The following is a 22297-nucleotide window of genomic DNA, read 5'->3' as shown; positions in this document are numbered from 1 at the left end:
GACGATCCTGCTTGCAGGTTTGCCCACTGTTGAGAGCAGGGTGCTGGCCTGATCCAGTGGGGCTCGCCTTGTGTTGGCAAGACAGCATCCTCCTCACCTTGGGGCAGCAGTCTCTCTTAAGGAGCACTGGGGATCTTGTGCCTAACTGCCCTCCAGTGCCTGCTCCCTCAGGGTTGGGGAGTCTCATTGGCTTTTAATGCAATTAGGATGAGAGGTGGTTCCTAAACTGCAATCTGAAGCTTTTTTCCCTTCATATTTTTCATTTTCATCCTTTTCCCTCTCAAAGCTCAAGGTTATGTGCACAAACCCCGTGAGGTAGGAGAGGCTGAGAGATGGCGAGTGGTTCAGTGTCACCTGTGAGCTTTATGGCAGAGCCAGGAAACACTGGTTTCCAGGCAGATGCATGGCTGAAACGAGTTCTTCCTAGAGCAGTTTTCGGCTTGGTATTCTGAAATTTGCAAAATGCACCCCATGCCTCTCACTTCTCCAGAGTGACTTTCCTTCCATCTGCCACCACCTCTGGCACACACAAGGCTTTTCCTCAGTTGCTCAAGCGTAATTTCTGTCACCTGAGGATGCTGGGAACTTAAGTTCTTAAAAGACGCTTGTTTCAGCAGTGGCTGGCAGGCAGGATGGCTACTTTTCCCACCTTCGGAGGCAGTTCCTGGGATCACATGGGGAAAATTGCCTGTGGGAAATCTTCAAGCAGGACCTGAACGCATCTAGCTGGCCACAGGGAGCTGGATTAAGTGGGCTTTCTGTAAATCTTTAGCAAAACTAAAGTACTTCACATTACATGTCTGGTGTCCCAAATACTCACCAAGTATCCCTGTTCATCTCATTTTTTATTTAAAAAACCCTTAGTCAGAAGACTGGTACGCTTTCCAATCCAGCCCAAGGTTCCAAAGACGCTTTTATTATCTTTTTTCCACAACAGAGAAATACAAAGCAATTTTTTATTTATTTTTCCTTCTTTCCCCCATTTCATTTCAAAACAATGCAAATGGCGTTTGGCAGCGAGGCAAACGTTGCCTCCTCTCACCAGTCCCGGATTCCACAATGCAAGACTTTTCTTTGAAGGGAAGGGGTGGGAGGGAGAGACCCTTTAAAAAAACTTTTTTAAAAATTCCTTTTTTCAGTTATAAGGTAATGATAATAACTAAGGATCTAGCTAGATGTGGCCTGGGCTTCTTTTTTATATATAGAAAAAAGTTGTTAACATTATGCATAAGAGTCCTATTTACACAGTTATTAACATGCGGATCAAAAAAAGAGAGGCTACAATATTGAATATCATACAACAATTCAAAACCGACTGAAAAGGGAACAAGGTTTTGTATTTTTTTTAAAAAAGGAAAAGATCAAATCAAATACAAACAGTAAAAGAAACAACTGATAAAAAACAAAATTATATATTTTTAAGGCTTAAAAAGTTTATCTTAAAAAAAAGTTCGTTTTTGTTTTTTAACGCAACTGAAGGGTACATAATACAGAGGTGGTTTTTAAGTCTTGTTGTTTGGGGAAGTTTTGTGGCCCCTTTCCCTTGCACTTTGAGAGAAACTGCCAAGAGAACTTTGTTTGAGGGAGGTGCAGCACCACCTCAGAAAGCTACTTTCTCTTTTGGTGATGGGCTCCTGGGGCGAGAGCAGTTGGCATCATGCCAGTCTCTTCACAGCTATCCAAGAAGCCACAGAAGACCTTAAGAGCCAGAGAGGGTGCCATCCTGTTGGCGCTTTGAGCCGTTCTTTACAGCACCCAGGAGGCCATGGCCTCTCCTCAGCCACTAGGGTGGCCACAGAGAGATGACCGGTTGACTCATGGCAGTGGGGGGTGGAGAGAGAGCTGGAGCTGAAGCAGTCGGGGACACATGTAGCATCTGGGAAAACTGGAAATGGCCAAAACATAGCAAGTGAAACTGAAGTCCCATTTGACAGGCTCCCCCCCCCCCCGCCCCATCAAGGGAAACTGCAATGTTGTCCTCTGCTTCCAATCTTGGGTAGCAAATCTAGTGTAGCAATAAAGCTTTAAAAGGCGTTTTCCCCATTTGACAGGAATTGGAGGAAAACAGCCTTGCAGGAGATAAGAGTCGCAGAGGATCACAGCACACTTTCTGTGTTTCTGCGGTTTGCAGATTTTCTGAACCCCATGGACCCTTCCCCACAATCAATGGGGCTTCCAGAGACTACTTGCTTAGAGGGGTTTTTTTTGGGGGGGGGCGGTATTCTAGGAGGTGCTCAGTCCTCTGGGGTCACTAAGAAGCTGACCCCTCTCAAGGCAACAGAACGTGGCTTTGCAAGCAAATGAGCCCTTTGGGACCCCAGAATTCTCTGGAATACTGGTGTGGATTTTTTAAAAAACCTCTCTAACCCCCCTGGATCTAGGTGCAAGGAGATCAAACCCCCTCAAACGACAGCAACTGGAGAAGGATGACAATTCCACCTATTCTGCAAATATGTGCCTGCTATGGCCATGCTAAAATGGAAATTGGAATGAGCAACTTGCTTATGTTTCTTTTCTGGGGCTAGGGAGGAACCTGTGCCCCCCCCCCACCACCACACCAATGCTGTGGGCACCTCGGGAGAACCATAGATACTTCCAGCCCTGCCAACCAGTGCTGGAGACATCCTTGGAGAGGTTGCAAGGTGGTGCCTTGAGCAGTCTTGAAGGGTAGGGCAGCCAGGATCAAGACCCACCCCCCACCTGTCTTCTGCCCCAAAACACCCTTGGGGCTTCGCTTCTGCCAGCTGACAGCCCTCTGTAAAGATGGGAGAAATGGACTGGCACATCTTACTGTGGGTGAGCCGAATGGCAGCATTACCCAGGAGCAGGTCAATGCCCACCTTTCCTCCCCGCAGAAGAGACACCCCCCCTCCTTTTCCATACAAGGAGAGAGCAGGGCTGGTGGCTACTCATACACAAAGATGGTGCTGCAGGTGGGCAAACTTTCGCACGGTGCCTCAAGATTAAGGTGATGGGCAGACAAAGCCATGTGTACTTCTGAATGGGCATAACACTGCCAGTCTCTTGCCATCTTCCTCCCTGCTGCAGTGTGTTTCCCAATCATATTCTGAAGGTGCCCCCTCATCTATTTCTAGGACAACCCCCCCACTCCTTTCCACCTCCTAGCCGAAGGAGCGGCAAACCCCATAGCCTCTGAGCATTGATGTAATCCTTTGCACCAACACTGGTGCAATGGGTCCTGACCGTGTGATGTTGCAGCATCCGAGACTCCTCATCTCCCACTGTGCCCACCCTAGCCAAAGGCCACTCCTGGGGTGCCCACCCCCCCCTGCAGCGATAACCTCACGCTGCCCCATTTTTGGCCGAGGCGGTCCTGTAGCGGCTCCAGAGAAGAGTCCTGAAGGGGGCCGGCTTCCCGTTATCTGCACTGCAAATTCCTGGCCCATTGGGTGCCAATTTTCCTATGCGAAATTAAAGTGGAACAGGGATTTTGGAGGGGAGAGAAGTGGGGATCCAAAATGAAAGAATGGGGGGGGAGCTGTGACTGGGGCAGAGGCTCTGTTACAGGGAAGGGAGAGGTGTGGACGTCTTCAAAGTGCTCTGGGATTGTCTTTGGCTGCCACCAACATGGAACGAAAAATCTCTTTCCCCTCCCCAGTCTCCCTGGCTGCCAACAGGGCTCCATCCAGTGTCTCTCTCTCTCTCTCTGTCCTGACTGGTGGCGGAAGAGGATCACCCCATGGCAGGAGGGGCGCTGCGGAGCAGGGACCGTGGGTTGTTTGACCGTGATGCCAAGGTGTCCTTGTCTTTTGCTCCCCGCTTCTGGGATTCAAGAGGGGGTGGCTGCATGGGAGCGGGGCCAGGCCAAGGGTGGAGGCTGCTCCCCGTGACTCAGATGAGCGAGATTCGGACAGGGATACTGGGAGACTCCGTCCTTTGAGGAGAGTGTTGACTCACTAGATGTTCAACCACTGTGTGTTTTGACATGTGCTTCATCAAATAGGTCTCCTGGAGAGGGAGAAAGGAAAGGTCAGGTTTCGGGGAAGCAGGAAGAGGCTGCCCTCTCCCAGCCTGGAGTGACGTAGATTCATTTCAGCATTTTTGGGACCTCTCTTCACCTCCACCCGGACCTCCTCCCACAGCATGCTTTGGGGGAGATTGAGGATCGGCCTGATCTACGGAGGGGATCTCCTGGCCCGCCACCGTTTCCCACAGGGCAGCTAGGGGAGAAACACCTCCACCCCACAATCACCAAGCAGAAAACTAAAGTAAGCTGTGCACCCACACCCCACAATATCCCGACTTGAGTATTGTCCTCACAACTATGAAACTTGGATGGCTTTCAAAGAGAATTGGACCAATTCAAGAGGGCATAAAGCTATTGATGGCTACTCTGATGCGTTTTCCTCCTCACAACAACTCTGTGAGCTGGGTTAGTCCCAGAGCGGCCAACTGACCCCCCCAAGGCCACCCCCAGTAGACTTCATGCCCAGTGCGTGGGGGGATTTGAACTCATGTCTCTCTTACACTCCCCACCTGCCTTGCTTCCTGCCCAGCCAACAGCCCCTGCTACTCACTGAAGTGTAGGCCCGCCCACACATGCTGCAGCAGTAGGCCTTGGCGTGCTTGATTGCGTGTGCCGAGAGGTGGATCTGGAGCGAGGCAGAGTCCGAGTAGGCCCGGTAGCAGTTCGGACACTTGTAGGGCTTGTCCTTGTTGTGCTGCCGTTGGTGAGACTGGGTGGGAAAGGGGCAGGAAGGAACAGGAGATTGACATGGCAGCCCTCAGAAGTCCTGGGGGTGGGGTGGGGAAGACCCTTAAACAAAAAGCCACCTCGCCACCAACCAAGGTACCCCCTTGCAACTCTGAAGACCCAAGTCCTTCTACACTACTACTTTCATTGAGATCTCTGCAAAATCTTTTATCAAGCCCTCCTTGCTAAATCTGCAGCAGGGCAGTCAGATGAGACTTGCACCCTTTCACTCAGCTCAGATCAAGATGCCAACCTTGCGAAGTTGCTTAGGCTGAGAGATACCAGCTGGCTCCCAAGGTCACACCCAGTGAGTTTCATGGCTGAGAGGGAGGAGGGATTTGAACCTAAGTCTGGCACTCTAACTGCTACACCACATGGGTTCTGTGCTGCAGCGAACAAAAAAATCACCAGGAACTGACCCCAGGCATTTTGTCATTTTCCTCTGGAGGTTGTGACATGACTGCAACTTTTAAAATGTTGACGCCAATTTCATTTTACTCTGTGCTACATACATACATACATACATACATACATACATACATACATACAGCTATTAGCTGCCTTTCACCCCAAGGTCCCAAAGCAGGTAATAATGTTCACTTGCTATTATCTTCAGCAATTAAGTGGAACCTCCGTCTTTAGAGGCAATATACCTTTGAACCTCAGAAACCGCAGGACAGACAAGAGGTCTCCTCCCCTCTTTCTGGGCCAAGCTTTTGAGCATCCAAAAGTATCTGGCTTTCTGCTCTTGGAAGCAGAGGACTAGGCTAGATCAGCAGACCATCAAGACCATTTTTTTTGGTGCTTGCAGCATAAGATACATAAATATTCTGCATAGGAAAACCGCAGTCCCGTCTTGCCACACAGGGCACCCTATAAATGCACCCCAATTATCTCTGACCCTCAAATGCTTTGACCCACTCTGGGACTTCCAATTCACTTCCCTGGCACATGCCACCCGAATTCCCAACCGACTGACCTGGAGGTTTGAGAGCTGTGTGAATGCCTTTTCACATCCGGCGTGAGGGCACTTATAGGGTCTGTCTCCGGTGTGAATTCTGAAAGGCAGCGAGAGAGAACGCTGAGGTGTTTTCCGCCTCTCCTCCATTGCTTCACTTACCTGACTCAGTTCAAAAACCAACTCCCGCAAAATATCTCACAGCGATTTCACATTAGGAAATGGTGAAATTAGTGGTTGCAAATCAGGACGGTTTTGAAAGGTATGGGCCACCATCTGGATTCAAAATGGCACCTCGATCCTAGGGTCCTGTCCTGTCCTAACACATAGCAAAGAGACAACTTTCCAAAATATGTAGTAGATACATAAAACAATTCCATGTCTACAGACATATTTAAAACTGTTTCGTATATGTTAAAATCCCACCCTAACCAAGTTCAAGAACTGCTGGTTTAATCTATCAAGTAGGAAACAAATCCTGAAAAATGTGCACCATTATGCGACAATTCATTCTGACGTTGCTGGTCAAAGAAGGTCAATTAGGACTAGGGGCTTGCTTTTTTACTTAACCTTGTTCTTGTTAACGAAAAGGGGGATTTCCAGTTTCTGAATTTCAGGTGGCCATCTTTGCTTCCCGTGCTCACCTAAAATGGCAACCCAGTCGACTGATCCCAGCGAGCATAAGCAGGTCCCTTACCTGGTGTGTTGCTGGAGGTGGGAAAGTTGGCGGAAGGATTTCTCACAGTAGGAGCAGTGATAGGGCTTGACGCCCAGGTGGATGCGCAAATGCTGCGCCAGGTAGGAGGCGTTGGCGAAGGACTTGGAGCAGTGGGGGCACTTGTGGGGCTTGGCCTCTGTGTGGGACTTGGAGTGGATCTGCATCTCCGACTTGGTGAAGAAAGTGAGGGGGCAGACTTTACACCTGGAGACAGTCAAGGACAAGAAGGGGGAGGGGGAGGCGTTTGAAAGACACAATTCTGCATCAAAACATAATCATGACCATCATTTATTTCTTTACTTGATATCTTCAATGTCCTGCAGTGCAGCAGCTTGGCATCCTCTCCAACTCTGCCATTCCATGATTCTATACAGTGGTACCTTAGGTTGAGAACTTAATTCGTTCCGAAGGTCCATTCTTAACCTGAAACTGTTCTTAACCTGAAGCACCACTTTAGCTAATGGGGCCTCCTGCTGCCACTGGAGCACAATTTCTGTTCTCGTCCTGAAGCAAAGTTCTTAACCCGAGGTAATATTTCGGGCTTAGCGGAGCCTGTAATCTCAAGCGTATGTAACCTGAAGCGTCTGTAACCCGAGGTACCACTGTATATAGATATCCTGCCTTTCTCCCAAGTTGGGATTCACGGCAGCTTCCAGCATCACAAAACATCATTATAAAATAGAATGTATTTTTTTTAAAAAAAAACCCAGTTAAAAAACATCCATTAAAATACGCCTAAACACATTTAGAACCAGGAATAAAAATGTAAGCTGCCCTGACAGCAGCCTAGTGGCCAGCATCACCTGCTCCTTGGTTTCTAAAGGTCTGTCTGAGCAGGAAAGTCGTGGCTCATTAGTTCACTGTAGCCTACTCTGACTGGCAGCAGCTCCGCAGCAAGCACATCCAACAAGCTGCCGCTTTTGTGTACAGCTTTTGGACTTCTCTAAGGCATTTCCTCTCCAACCATGGGTGGGAAGCTATTTCCAGCTCCATGGGTCAGACCATCATCAGGATTGGTCAAATTTGAGAGGTCAGCCGCCCATCTGTCAATAATGCAGCATCCTTACTGCATCACATGACTGAAAAGTGGCTGGCCCCACCCACCCAAAGCCCATTGGTGGGAGTGTCTCCTCCTGCTCACTGATTGGTTCATAGAGCTCAGTATTATCTACTCTGACTGAAAGCAGCTCTCCAGGCTTTTTTCCAGGCAGGGGGCATTCCCAGCCCTCCCTGGAGATGCCACTGCAGGTTGAACCCGGGGCCTTGTGCACACAAAGCAGCTGCTCCGCCGCTGAGCTGCACCCATCCTCCTATCTCGAGTTTAAACTGGCACAGTCCAAGAACAGTGACCCTCTTCCTGACATAATTTTCATTTGATTTTACAAGTATTAAAATTGTAAAAAATAACCTAACACATATCCACAATTAAGAGATTCCTCCGAATCTCTGACTTCCCCCCTCCCCCTCTAGGGGTTCTGTTATTAAAACTTTTCCACTGCATCTTTTTCTGTACTCCATTTTTTTAAATAACTTCATTATCTCCACAATACCCGTTACATTACAAGTGTTATTGCAATCCTGCTAATGTTTTCATCTGTTTACAGTGGTCTCCAAGATAAATTATACATCTTCCCCATTCCTTATTAAAGTTTTGGTCTTCTTGGTTCCTGAGCTTTCCGGTCTTAAACCTGTCCATCCTTTGTATGCCATTCCAACATCAATCTGTACATTTTTGACAGTAATTTTATATTGTTTGCTAGCAGATCGTGTTGAAACCTTGAGATTTCATAACTGAAAACCCCTCTTTTTATCCATTTTGAAGACACCATTGACCCTATTTCTGTACACAGAATCACAGAATTGAAAGGGACCCCCAAGAGCCATCTAGTCCACCCCCCGCCATGCTAAGGGGCCTGAGGTCCCTCCCACGTACCTGTACGTCTTCCCCTCTTTGCCGATGTCGCCCGAAGCCAAGATGGGGTAGGGCACCACCAGCACAGGGGGCCCCGTGGGGTTCTCCGCCTTGATCTTCTTGCGGCCACGCTCCGCCTTGGGTGCTCCCCCCAGCAGGCTGTGACCCTGAATGGTCTTGATGGAGTCCAAGAGTGGGGGGCTGGTGATCCCTGAGATGAGGGTGGGCGAAGAGGCAATGAGACGGCTCTGTGTGGTGGAGGTGGGGGTGGAGGGGGTGCTGGTGCCCGTCCCAGCGCTGGATTCCGAGGTGCTGACGGCCGTGGCGCGGGACCCCAGCCCCAAACCTGGAAGACAGAAGCCAGGGGCGGAGGGAGAGGACAGCTTAAGACAAGCCCCAGAACATGCCAGGAAGGCTGAGGGGGAAGGTCTTTGGCAACAGCTCAGAGTAGTAGTGGTTCATAAGCATTTGCCAGCACCGAATGTGGAGGCAGAGTGTAGCAATTGTGACTGGCAGCCACCCATGGCCCTCTCCTCCGTGGATTTGTCTCTTGTGAAACCGTCCAGGTTAGTGGCCATCGCTCCCTCCTGTGGGAGGGAGTTCCGTGGTTTAATTACGCCCTGTGTGGAAAAAGTCCTTTCTTTTCTCTGTTCTGAATCTTCCAACATTCAGATTCACCGGATGCTCACACGTTCTGGTCTTAGGAGAGAGCCGTCTCCTCTAACCGGTAAGGCACAAGCTTGAGCTTCGGAATACAGCATGATCGCATCTTACTCAAACCATTGAACAGCCACCAACAGCAGGTGGCAGGGAGGGGGAGAGAAAGAGAACATCCAGCACTCCCAGAACCAGTGCCCCTAGCTTAAATAAATAATAATAATAATAATAATAATAATAATAATAATAATTAAAAAAAAATTATTTATATCCCGCCCTCCCCAGCCGAAGCCGGGCTCAGGGCAGCTAACAATAAAACAGTACAACAGTACTTTTTAAAATAAAATAAAATAAAATAATAAAATAAAATTTTCAAATTTACAAACAATCATCAAGCAAGCAAACAAAAATCCATAAATTTCCATGGACTTCCCCCCTTCCCTTTGTGGGTCCTTATGTTTACTTTTTTCCCTCCTGTATCTTCTCTGTTCATCCAGTTCTATTAAATCTCCATTACAACCACAGTCCAACGTTTAACAAACGTCATTCCAATCCTACTAATTATTTTAATTGTTTACAGTGATTTTTAAGGTAAATTTTATATATTTCCCATTCCTGATTAAAATTTTGGTCTTCCTGATTCCAGCTTAATAATAATAATAATAATAATAATAATAATAATAATAATAATAATACTCCACCCATCTGGCTGGGTTTCCCCAGCCACTCTGGGCGGCTCCCAACAGAATACAAAAAACACGGTAAAACATCAAACATTAAAAACTTCCCTAAACAGGGCTGCCTTCAGATGTCTTCTAAAAGTCAGATAGTAGTTTATTTCCTTGACAACTGATGGGAGGGCGTTCCACAGGGCGGGCGCCACCACCAAGAAGGCCCTCTGCCTTTGAAGCTCTCTGCCTTGCTTGCATTTATCTTGTAGGATTTCAACCAGCTGGCCTTCAACCATGTATGGTTGAAATTGTGCAAGTTAAATGGGAATAAGATGTGGTCGCGCCGTGTGTGTGTACACATTACATCACAAGCTGCTCAAAAAGCACACACTTGTTCTGGGCTTGCAGAAAATTCACTGCCTAGACATAGTCCCAGTTTGGGACTGCCCCCTCTTCCCCGGTGCCTGTTTGCCCCCGGCTTACCTGTGACAGTGCTGGTGGCTGGGCGTGCGTGCAGGGCCACGTCGGGCTGCGGGACCGCCTGAGGGTGCAACCCAGGGACCTGCTGCAGCTTGGGGATAGACATGATGGACTGGCTCCCCTCGGCAGGTGAGGGGGGCACCAGCAGAGGCTGCTGGGAAGACACGGAAGTCGGGGGCAGGTGTGGGGGCCGGATCTTCTCTGCCATGAGCTGCTCCTTGATCTTGTTGATGAGAACTAGATTGTCCAGCTGAAGGGGGAAGAAGAACAAAAAGGTTATCGAGCAGCAAAGGGAGGAGTGTGCACTTTTCTTGTGGACAAAGGTGTGGGCAAGAAGGTATGGGCAAGTATGTAGAAGGGCAGCAGCTCAGTGGCTAGAGCACCTGCTTTGCATGCAAAAGGCCTCATGTTCAATCTCGGCATCTCGAACCACAAGGAGTAAGTGTAGACAATAGGAACGAGGAAGAAATTCAGTTTGGGCTTTAATGCAGATCTACCTAATTGGCACTTCTTTTTAAACATCTTTATTGAAAGTTCAAAAAGTACATAATTGTATGCGCACTAAACATGGTGAGACGTAAATAAAAGAGAGAAAGAAACAGAACCCGTGTACCCAATTTTCACTTCTTGAAACAACATGTGGGCTGAAATACAGGGACTCCTTTGAAATTCCCATTCCTCCAAATTTTGTAATAAAGTTCTCCAACAAAAACATGTACAAAAATTGTATATATTAGTGAACAGAACACACAAAAATTAATTATATTGGAGAAAACTGCTTGCAAAAATGAGCAATTCACATTAAAATGGGTTTTCAGGAGGACTTCTTAAAAATAAATTTTCAAATGGATGCATGAATGATGTGAACTTAAGACTTGAAAAATGAAAAAACAGAAACCAACAAATCTGTTTATTCTTCCTAGACAATACTGAGCTAGACCAACCGAGGGGTCTGACACAGCGTCAGGCAGCTTCCTATGCTCCTCTGAAGATCTGGGGGTATGTGTGGACTAGAAACTTTAGAAGACCTTGTATGTTTGGAGAACAGGTCCTTACCTGGCTGGGCATCGTGGGAGGGGGTGGCCAGAAGTAGGGGTTGTTAAAGCGCGGCTCCGCCATCCTGCGGGGAATGCAAAAGAAGAGGGAGAGAGGTGGTTATGGTGGGTTAGGACTGGCCGTGGTGGCAAAAGACATCCTCACACCTCTGGGAAGGAAAAACACATTCCCACTCCCGGCTCCCCAAAGGACGGGCAACTCAGCCCTAGCCTCAGGAGAGAGCCAAAGAGGGCGATGATCCAATTATAGAGGAGGAGTAATAAAATAAGAAAGGACCAAGTCATTCTTAACACTTTCATCACTTCACTAACTTGATTTGGGGGTCAAATACTCTCCAGTTTAGTCACAATTAAAAAAACACAGGAGATTAACCATGACTCCCGTTTCATGTAATAAACACACACACACACACACAGCCAAGCCCCTGCTACTATTCCCCTCACATTAACCCCTCCCCAGCTTCCCTTTCCAACCCTATGTAGCTACTAAGCTCGCTTTTCACTTTCCCAATCCCATTTTTTTGGTGTGAAAATCCCGGATTGTGATGCAGCACTACAAATCTGCAAGTGGTGGCTGCGTGACCACAGCCTTATACTTTTATGCATATAGGAAGATAATGACATTGTATTCAGCATGATTGTTTATGGAGCACAACTAGACAGGGGTGGTATTTGGGGTCCATAATGACCTTGTCTTGGTGCCATTCACAGACCCCTAATCCCTTCCTCATACATCTTCCCCTTCAGATCAAAAACTGCTAGGATATGGTCTGAAGACACACTTCTTGCTGACCACTTTGCCTGGGTCAAGTCAGTGCCTAAATGGATGACCAGGTCTTCCCTTTCGGCCCATGATGGAAGAAAGGTGGGATGTATATGTGAGAAAGTGATGATTTAATGGTAAGGTCTTTTTGACTTAATTGTTTCAACATAATTCTAGTCGGTATCAATAAGGCTGGGGCCATTTCAACCTCCAATGCCTTGAACCTGCAGTCAATTCCCCCACCTCACCCCAAAATCGTTTTAATCAGCTTTTGACCTGGGTGGCCTTTTAGGGTAACCATCAAATTTTTATTATATTTAAAAAATGGGAGGCAGTACCAAACAATTAACCCCTTTACTGTAGGGAAACTATAGTGTTATGAAGCAGCACAGGCTAGGAGAAATTGCTTTGCCACTTTTTATATGACAGAATCATAGAATCTTAGGTTTGGAAGGGACCCAGGGGTCATCTAGTCCAACACCCTGCAATGAAGGAATCTCAGATAAAGCATCCCTGGTAGAGGATTGTTTTTAAGCTATTTATAAACCCACATTATGTGGGAGGACAAAACTATGGTCTGGAGACTTGTCAGTGGTCCAGGTGGTCCCCAGAGTCATATAAAAAAATGACAAGGGCAGACATCTAAAGTTGAATCAACAGAAGCTTTAGGCTGCATTCCTATTCACACTTACCTGGGTGTAAGTCCCACCGGTCTCAATGGGGCTTACTTTTGAGTAGACATGTATAGGCTTGCCCTGCCAGTTAAATAAATGGTGGGAAACCATTCATTTTAATCGGGGAGAACAATTTTAAATCAGCAGGGTTAAGAATTAAGGACACACTTGCTTATTTATTCAAATGTTTGAGACTTTTCTGGACTGCGAATTGCTCCCACAATAGTGAATTGATAACTACAGACAAACAGAGTTGGTATTTGCTTCTACAATGGATGGCAGCTTAGAAAATGTATTATTTAATTGTTTTTGTCCCAGGGTCTGTTTGAAGGCCCACAAGGCCACCCCTCTGCTAAGGCTAATGGCTGGATGAGTGCCCCACCTGAGATTTCATGAGGGAAGAAAGGTTGGATCTCAATGTAAGAAAATAGCTGGCTAAATAAAATTATCCTGCGGGTCCTTCAATAAATATTGCTCTTTACTATTTATAAATATTGTTCTTTACTATTTATATATACACAGATAGTAAAAAATAAATAAATCCACAAACCTCAAAGCGGCTTAAAAAATATAAAACAATAAAATTATCACTAAGGAAAATGAACAACAATAATTGAAAACTTTTGAAGAGTTAAACAATAGACTAAAAAAACAATTCAAACTCACACGAACTTTATAGAACATCTAGACAGGCTTGTCTAAACACAAATGTTTTTAGTAGGTGCCTGTCTCTATAGGCAGGGAGTTCCAAAGCGCAGGTGCTGCCACACTTAAAGACCGAGTTATTGCAAATGCAGAATAGATGTTATGCAGCACTTGTAACAGAGTCAGTTCCACCAATCGAAGCCACTGAGTGGGTTCAAATGGGGGAAGGTGCTCTTCTCCCCACCCCCCCAAAAATGTCATCTGCACTGAGATTTGATAAGAAGCAGCATTCTTATTTAACAAGTGTATTGTCTGGAATTAAACCTTTTTAAAATGCTTTAGTTGGATGATTCTCTAACTAAGCCCCGCCATTTCCAAATTGGGCTAATTGTGCTCGGGGAGGGGGTAACTTAGGAGAGGAAAGTGAGGCCAGGAGTTGTGGGGGTCCTCAGGAATGGGGTGGGAATACTGGCTAATGGCTCCTTGGTTCCGTAACCCACCTAGTAAGTTCCAAGTCAGCAAACGCAGACTGAAATCCCATATACTTCACCTCTGTATTCTAATAACAGCCATGAAGATACGCAACAGAAACCACATACAAGTTTAAAATGTGAGATATCGGCTAAATATTACAGAAATATGTTTTCTTAAATTGCTCGTATAAGCCTGGCTGCACCGAACAGTTTTCAGCAAACGTTGAAAAGTTAAAACAGACCACACACGCTAAATCTTGTCGTTCCACAGGCCACCCTTGCAGGACAACGGTATGTCGGAGAAAAACAAAACACACCTTTCTCTAAAGTGGGATACAATTACTCTGCAATGTGTGAACATGACAATCTATTACCACACAGATACGCTTCCGAAGCTGGCCTGGAGATCCCTGTTGCATGCCTATGTCATCATCTACCATGGAAGCCTGTTGCTAGGCAGACTCAAACTTTTAAAATAAAATAAGTAACCACGGCTGAAGGATGCTGCTAGTCTGGGGGCCCAAACGCTGTAAATGTGCGGAGAGCTTACAAAACGCTTAAAATAATAGGGTTGTCCCACCCCTCCGAAAAAATGCAACCATGCCAACAAAGTCTATTTTTGTCTCTGCTCAACAGTACAGTTTTCGACGACGCCCCTTTAAGGCAAACACCACCAGTAGTTTGTATGGAAGGTAAAATGTGGCCTCTACTGTTCCAATCCATATTTAAAACCCAGGTTGAAAGCATCTAGATGAGTCCTGTGCTCTTCAGATGCTTTTGACTACAACTCCCATCAGCCCCGAAAGTATCTGGGGGTGTGTGTGTGTGTACGAGGCTGAGAAAGACAGGTTTGCGGGGGGTGTCAAAGGACAGTAGTAGGGGATGAAGCTGACTGGGGAAAAACAAGAGACCCTTTTATTTTGATGTGTTCATAGCCAGAGAGGCAAAATGGAAGATGCTACACTGCAGGAAAGCAACTCAAAGAGAAATTACGGGGTAGCAGGGACCACTTGGGACAAGATCCCTCCCAGCAAGGCAGTCAAAGTTAGCAATGCGTATGGGGTTTCACGGCCCCTGTCCAACTTTGCCAACTGCAGAGCACCACAGATGCCAGTCTGAAAATAAATTCTTAGAAAAGGTAGCACATGTTCATTGTATACATACACATGTATATGTGACTATATATATATATATATATATATATATATATATATATATATACACACACACACATACACACACAGAGAGAGAGAGAGAGATATGCAAATTTAGGTCAACTTTCAAAAGGAGTGAGGATAACCCCAAATTCTGTCTCTTGCTGCAATGGTTTACTGTGAAGTGCCAACAGTAATTGTGGGCCCCCGACTTTAATTTGTTCTGGAAAACTAAGAAAACTCCTGCTGCCCCTTAAACAAAGATTTCTTTAAAGCTTTAAAAAAAATTAACTGGGGGAAGGGCAGCAGATTCAGGGGGCCCAGGTCACCCCATCAAACTGCCTTCCCAGAGACCATCAATTTAGTCCTTTTCTAGCTAGCAAAAGAACTCTTCCAGGACAGAGGTTGTGGGCAGACTACAGGCTTGTAGACTCTGATTTGTTCTTTGCTAGAATCTTGAGGGCTAGTGACCAGGTAGAAAAAAATAATAAACTGCTGCTATACTTTGAAGAGCAAAAAAGAGGACACATTTGTCAACTACTTTTAACTATGGTTCGCTATGATGACTCTAATTTTACACGCCCATGAAAAAGAGGCCGTATCCCAGAAAAAGAGGACACAGGGTAACCCTAAATCGTAAGGAATAAAGGTGCCTCTGAGCATGTGCCCAGCGCAGGAATTTGTGATCCAAGCTCACAAGTCCTTTCATCAAGTGAAGTGCAGTGGAAATGTTCCCCAAACACAACATTTATTTATTTATTTAGCCGGATTTAAATAATGCTTGGTCATCAAAACTTCTAAGCTGTTTACATTAAAATTCCAATTTCTAAGCTCAGTTAGGAACAATTGCAAATATAATATTAGACAAGCATGTCGGTTTCAACACATTTAGCTTTGTTTACTAAACACAAGCAAACCAGACCTGCTAAATTCAATCACTGCCTAAGGCTGGGCATCAAAACATTTCCGCTGCAAAGTTATCTATGGATTCTACTATTCTATCCAAGGCAAAATAAATAAATAAGAAATATTTGCACAGGAAAACTTTCCAATTCCAAATTCTCTACAGCAAAATGGAAAGAATAATAACAATAATCCAATGCAAGTTACTGTCATTCGCATAAAAAGCATTTCCGGAAATATTTTTCCAGTTCAAAACCTTTCAAGAAAGTTTCACCTTCTACACCAAACCCACCATTTTTCAGTAGCCTAATTTAGGGGGTAGATAGCATGTGAACTGGCAGACCTATGGAGCGAGATGGGGGCAGGGAGCGGGGGGAAGATCTACAGCATCCTCTGACCAGAAGCAAGCAAGACCTAGCCATCATCTGGTTAAGTCCTGCCTCGAGGACCCTTACAGCCAAGGGGCCTTACAGTCAGCAGATATATACACACATAAAGAAAGACGCAAGACAAACCCATTTTACCTCAGGCACTATGACCAGGCCTGGCACCAAAGCCCAGCACCCTTGGGCAGCTACTATGCCCCTCCTGCTCTCATAGGGCTGATTGCTCTCACCCACTTTGTGCTGCAGAATTTTTTTTTATCAGGGCAAAGGAATTCAGCACTGAGTTTGGGAGTTTCCCGCTCCAAAAATGAAAAGTGTCCGTACGACAATTTTATTACTGATCATTTACTTAAATCATTTCTGTCCATCTCTTCAGCCCCCAAAAGCTCTGAGAGTGACTTCACAAATGCAAAGCAATGCGTGCTCCACGCTTAGAGCACCTGCATTGCATACAAGAGCCCTCAAGTTCAATCCCTGGTATTGGCAACCCCAGATCTACTATATTAATCCAATTTTTTTACTGCCATGTAGTGGGAGACTGAACACAGACCTGTTTGAGATCTTGACCTCCCAACTCTAAGGCTTAATACTGATGGACAAACCGGCAATCTATGTCTGAAAGAGTCGATCAGGTGGGGAAGCCACTACTTTTCAATAAACCTTGCATGCTTTTATTTTATATGCAATGTCGATAAAACGTGGTTACAGGCCTCCGAGGACACACGGCAACTTGTGGAATGATACCTTTGTTTAAAAAATGGAAATGACCTATAAGTGAAATGTAATTCAAGAGACATTTGGTGCTTCTGTGCAAGGTGGGTAGTATTGTTGAATTTCAATAAGTGAGAACAACTGGGAAAATAATCCACAATTTAATTTATTTATTTTTAAAAAGTGGGAGGGCTCAAACTGGGGACGAGATTGCCACTCACCCAGGTTCTAATCTTCCATGCTTACATCTACTAGCCGCAATAACTGCACATAACCTCTAATTTGCGGAAATGTCGATTTAGAGGAAGGGCAGTAGATCAATGGTGGAACATCTGCAAAGGGCCCCAGGTCACGTCCCCAAGAGCATCTCCAGTTAAGGTATGAGAATGCCCCTGCCTGACACCTTGGAGAGCTACTTGCCAAGTCAGTGTGGACCATACTGAGCTAGGATGGACCAGTGATCTGACTTCCACATAAGACATCTTCCTATGTTCTACATTCCAATGCAGTTATACCTCTCGAATACCAAGATACTTTGGGGAGAGACCACCCCCTTCCTACTCTGCTTGAGATCTCCCAGAAAGGCACCTCGCTTTGCCACCACGGGAAACAGAATCCCGATGGATTCCCAATCTCGGTTCCCCCTTCAGGTGTCCTGCACCCCAGCTCCCATCAGCCCCTTGTCAGTGTGGCCACCAGTGAGGAACAATGGGAGCTGCAGACCCAAAAGATCTGCAGGGTAGCGGAAATGCTGGACAAGTGAGCTCCTGGTCTCAGTTGGCAATGCAACAGCATATCTGCCAGGACTAAGGAAGGTATTTTCGGCCCACAAGGCCAGGGGCTAAAGGCCAGGGTGGGAAGAGGCAAAAGCAGGCCACAGAACACGTGCAATGCTTACATTTTAGCCATGCAAAAAGCTGCAAGTTTCTTCGTAGCCCATCTCTCTGTCCAGGCAAGCACAGAGGCCGTTAGCAGAGTCCCTGCCAGGCAAAAGCACGTTGGAAGGGCATGAAGCAGGGCACAGGGAGAGTCCTGGGGGAGGCAGATCAAGAGGTGTGGAGGGCCACATTTGGCCCATGGGCTGGACTGAGAGGAAGGACTGCTTGGGGGGGGGGGCTGTTATACCAGGGAGAGGAGTCGTTTTCAAGGTTCACGCAGCCAGGGCAGGGCAGGGCCCCGCTGCAGCCCTGCAAAAAGGGAAGACATTAGCAGCGCCGTGGTTCGTACTCACAGGCTGGCCTCGGAAGCCCGGTGGCCGCAGCTGCCCGAGGAGACGTGAAGATGGTGCTCCAGGCTGGCGGGCGGCAGACGGTCCCCCGCTGGTGCAGGCAGGTACGAGCACCAGTGCCCAGGGCTGGCCTGGGGGTTTCACAGGCCTTCGCCAGCTCCTACCCAACTGTTGTTAAAACAAGCTAGGGCCCCATGTGGGACTGCTCTGCTTTTGAGGCCCCCTCTGTCTCGCCTTGCTGAAATAAAGAGAAATAAATAAGATGTTTTGTTTTTCCCCCACGCAGAAATGGCAGGTTCGCTGATGGGAAGGGATGCCCTGGCAAACACTGACCAAACCCCGGAGAGAGAGAGAACCAAGCTGAGCTTTTGAGCTGCGGCTGGTCCTGTAAGCCCCACATAGCTCAATGGAACCTCCAAGTCCAGAGGAAGTCTACCTCTCAAGCCCTGGGGAGCAGCAAATCGTGGAGGGAAATGCCAGTTGGGACCACTCAGTACGGGCTATTTGCACCACCTTTCTCTGATTTTGCAACTGAGGTGTTTTGACTGCAGGAAAAGACTTGATTCAAAATAGGGCTTGTGCGTATAGAACTGATGAGGAAAAATGAATGGCGAAGGAGCCCAGTGTTGGGTAGTGCCAGTTAGAGAGGCAATGTGGTGTAGTGGTTAGAGGTCTGAGTGACGGACTAAGACCTGGGACAGAGCAGGGTTCAAATTCCCCCACTCAGCCATGAAGCTCAACTTGGAGTCCTGTCACTGTCTCTCAGCCCAAGTTACCTCACAGGGTTGTTGTGATAAAGACACAGATATTTTTTTGTGGGGGAGGGAGAACTGTGTATGCCACTTCAAGCTTCTGAGAGAAACAGTGAGATATAAACGCAATACAGTGGTACCTCGGGTTACATACATTTCAGGATGAGAACAAAAATCGTGCAGCAGCAGCGCAACAGCAGGAGAGGCCCCATTAGCTAAAGTGGTGCTTCAGGTTAAGAACAGTTTCAGGTTAAGAACGGACCTCCGGAATGAATTAAGTATGTAACCAGAGGTACCACTGTATATAAATAAAACTTGGAGCTGGCACCTGGAATGACAGGGCATCAGAAAAAATTATTGCTCAAAAATTTAAAAGACTAAGCACAAGATTGGAAAGCAACTGGAGAGGAAAAACGGTGTGGGGGGTGGCGCTTCTAAAAGGATTAAGTAACAAATTAAGCTCTCCTGTCACCTCTCTTGTAAAAGGGAGCCAATCTCTAGTGATTGAGCCTTGGCCTGGAACTACAAATGCTGCCAAACTTAGCTGTGAATGGCAGCCCTGGGCTGTATCCAACCAAATCCTACTTAGAATACACCCACAGAAATCAATGAACCTAGGGCAGGAATGTCCATTCATTTCAGCGTGTCTACTCTGAGTAGGACTATCACTGTCTCTCCCACGTTCCAGCGTGCTATATCATGTGTATTCATCAGGCAGCCAATGGGGTCTCAGAGCCCCCCCCCCCCATATAGTGTAAGAATAGGGTAACCAAAACCATCAAAGGGAGATGGAGCGACTCCCCCATGAAGAAATGCTGTAGCACTTGGGACTTTTTAGGTTACAGAAAAGGCGAGTGAGAGGCAGCACGATATTGTATTTTAGTGTTCTGTTGGATGCTGCCCAGATTGGCTGGGGAAACCCAGTCACATAGGCGGGGAATTAAATAATAATAATAATAATAATAATAATAATAATAATACACATTTATAAAATTAAATGTGGCATGGAGAGAGTGGATAGGGATTGGCCTGATCCAGCAGGCTCTTCTTAAGTTTGGATAATGCCAAAGCCAGCGCAACAGAGAATGTGCATCCTCAAAACATGTCCGCAATTTTTCTGCAACAAACAGGTGTTGCAGTTGCACACAAGTCTAGCCAACAGGAAACCTGCAAGCTAGACCCAAGCACAAGACGCTCTTCCCTCCTGTATTTCTGTGAGCCTGCTCAATCAGGCCAATGGCCCATCTAGTCCAGCATCCTGTTCTTACAGATGGCCCATTGGGAAGCTGGACACGAGTGAAACAGCACTCTGTCCATCTGTGATTTCTAGAAACTGGTGTTCAGAGGCATGCTGCCTCCGACTGTGAATGCACAGCATAGCCTTTATGGCTAGTAGGGTTGTTACTAATGAAAACGAACCCTGAACATTCAAGGAGGGGGAAAAACACACAGGGCTACAGTCCTGAGATAGTGAAGCCCAGATTCTGGACTCTGCTTCTGGATCACTTGTACTGCATCAGGCATGCAAATAGCCACTGGCCTGGTAACAATCGGCTCCATGCAGAGGAAGCTTACAAAAACTGATTTCTACTATCTCCTTTCCTTTCTTCTTAAAATTATATTGAATATACACCTCAAAAGAGAGAATGAGCATAATGCAAACACAAGAAAATCTACCATTCGAGATCTGAAGTTGCATGAATCTATTTTCACCAATTTGATGAGTTTGTCAAGGTTAGGAAACTGCTGAATCGTAAACCCTGAAAAGCAAATTCTTTCTAAGGGTAGAAAGGTTTCCCCTCTCTTCCAGCAGAAGCAAAGCTTTACTTTACCAGCGCCATATCATCCTAGTCCACAAGGAGCCCCCTAGAACCTAATGCAACATCTGGAACGTTCAACTAGCCAGCAGGTCTTTTCCTTCTAGCTACAAATCACTGAGATAGATAGGTCTGGGCAAGTGGGAAAGTAATTTTTAAGGTCTCAAACGGCACAGCTGCCTCCAGTTCCAGATGTTGGCACAGATCCAATCTGCCTGTAGTAATGTCTCTATCCATCAGCATCTTCCTATTATTTGAGATCTGCTGGTGTCCCCGCTTTGCATGATTTAAAACCAGGTGGGGTTCAAGCAGAGCTCTCTTGGTGGTGGCACCACAGCTGCGGAACCGGCTTCTCAGGGAGGCCACACACAGCTTCCACCGCATCTGAGGCTGCACCTTTGTAACTCCCTCCCAGTAGAGCTGTAATGGGAGGCTACTCTCCAAGCTTTTTAGAAATTCCTTCATTGGCTTTCCCCTGAATAATATTCTGTCCCACTGACTGGTTGGAGGCTGGAATATGGTGGTGCTATTTGTGTTCTGAGTCTGTTCTTATTTTCCTTCTGTTTTATTCTTAGGTTTCCTTCCTGGTTTCAGTCACGCTAATTTTTCTTTTTACTTGTCTTTATTGTGATGCGATGCTTCAGGTGGTCTTCCCCCAGAGAAGGAACATATATTTAAAAATAAATAGATGCAAATAAATAAAGCAAGCATCCGTATTCTAAGCTGCACTGGACTTTAAATTTTAGCACACACACCTTGAGTTGGGTGGCATATTGGCAGCCAGGTGAAACTCCTTTAGAACTGGTGTGACACGTCTCTGGCAAGCTGGCTTGCTTAACAACCTACCTGCTGATTTTTGCCCTGGCTGCAGCTTCCGAGCCAAGCAGACAGCATTGCAAAAGTCCAACCTTGCAGTTCCCAGCGAACAAATCAAGTAGTTAAACAATGGCATTTGCTGCCTGAGCTGCATCACTAATTTAGGCGGCTTCAAAGGCGTGGAGGTAGGTTTCGGAGAAATTAAGGGGGGGGGGAGCTGTCAATGGCTACTTTCCATGGTGACTGTAAGCTTCCAGCAGGAGCAGTCTATCTGATGCACCAGAATTAGGCAGCATTACTCTAAAAGGCCCACAAACCACCTCAGTTTACCCTGCTGAGGAACAGGTGGGCGAGCCTGGCGTAAAAATAGCTGCTGAGGCACTAGGTGGCAAAATGTATGTTCACAGGGAATACCAAAAGGCAGCCTGTGGGCTGTTTCCTAGAGACTTCCTGTGCTCTCTCCTGAACCCTTCCAGTGACTTGGGCTTGATAGGGAAGCCCATCAATTGGTTGCCAAGCAACCACTCCGTCTGTTAACTCACCCTAGGCCAAAGATGAGGAACCGGAAACACTCCAGCTCCCACCACCTCCAGCAGTTGGTCCTGCTTTCTGGGGCTGATGGCAGCTGGAGGCCTACCACATTTGGGAGAAGCCCTCACAGGCTCTCCACCTCTGTGTCAGGCTGCTGAGGTGGCCGCCTCAGGCAAATTGGCTGGGATGTCAAGTAGTTAGCCCTTTGATTAATTAATTGCTGCCAGAGACAGGATTTCTGGGATTTTTCTGCCAGGTGTCTAAATAAACTCAATCTGC

The 22297-nt window shown here is 46.6% G+C and overlaps 1 protein-coding gene across 7 annotated transcripts in view; it reads right to left on the bottom strand.

Annotated features, from left to right (window-relative positions):
* Positions 1-895: 895 nt before the first annotated feature.
* The window catches only part of ZNF362 (zinc finger protein 362), a 29210-nt gene continuing 7808 nt past the window's right edge, over positions 896-22297 (bottom strand). For 6 of the 7 annotated variants that reach the window (XM_083752707.1, XM_083752709.1, XM_083752703.1 and 3 more), the window contains exons 2-8: positions 11167-11230; positions 10114-10360; positions 8324-8648; positions 6370-6594; positions 5694-5772; positions 4539-4697; positions 896-3969 (exon numbers count right to left, since the gene is read on the bottom strand). In XM_083752707.1, the coding sequence (XP_083608833.1) occupies positions 3853-3969; positions 4539-4697; positions 5694-5772; positions 6370-6594; positions 8324-8648; positions 10114-10360; positions 11167-11229 (1215 nt within the window). In that variant the 5' untranslated portion in view covers position 11230 and the 3' untranslated portion in view covers positions 896-3852. Of the gene's footprint in view, positions 3970-4538; positions 4698-5693; positions 5773-6369; positions 6595-8323; positions 8649-10113; positions 10361-11166; positions 11231-18105; positions 18885-22297 lie in introns of those variants that run through there. The other variant, XM_083752705.1, reaches the window with a different exon arrangement.

The sequence above is a fragment of the Podarcis gaigeae genome (genome assembly GCF_964106915.1).
Source record: "Podarcis gaigeae genome assembly, chromosome: 8".
NCBI lineage: Eukaryota > Metazoa > Chordata > Lepidosauria > Squamata > Lacertidae > Podarcis > Podarcis gaigeae.
This window is presented reverse-complemented; position numbering and strand designations above follow the sequence as displayed.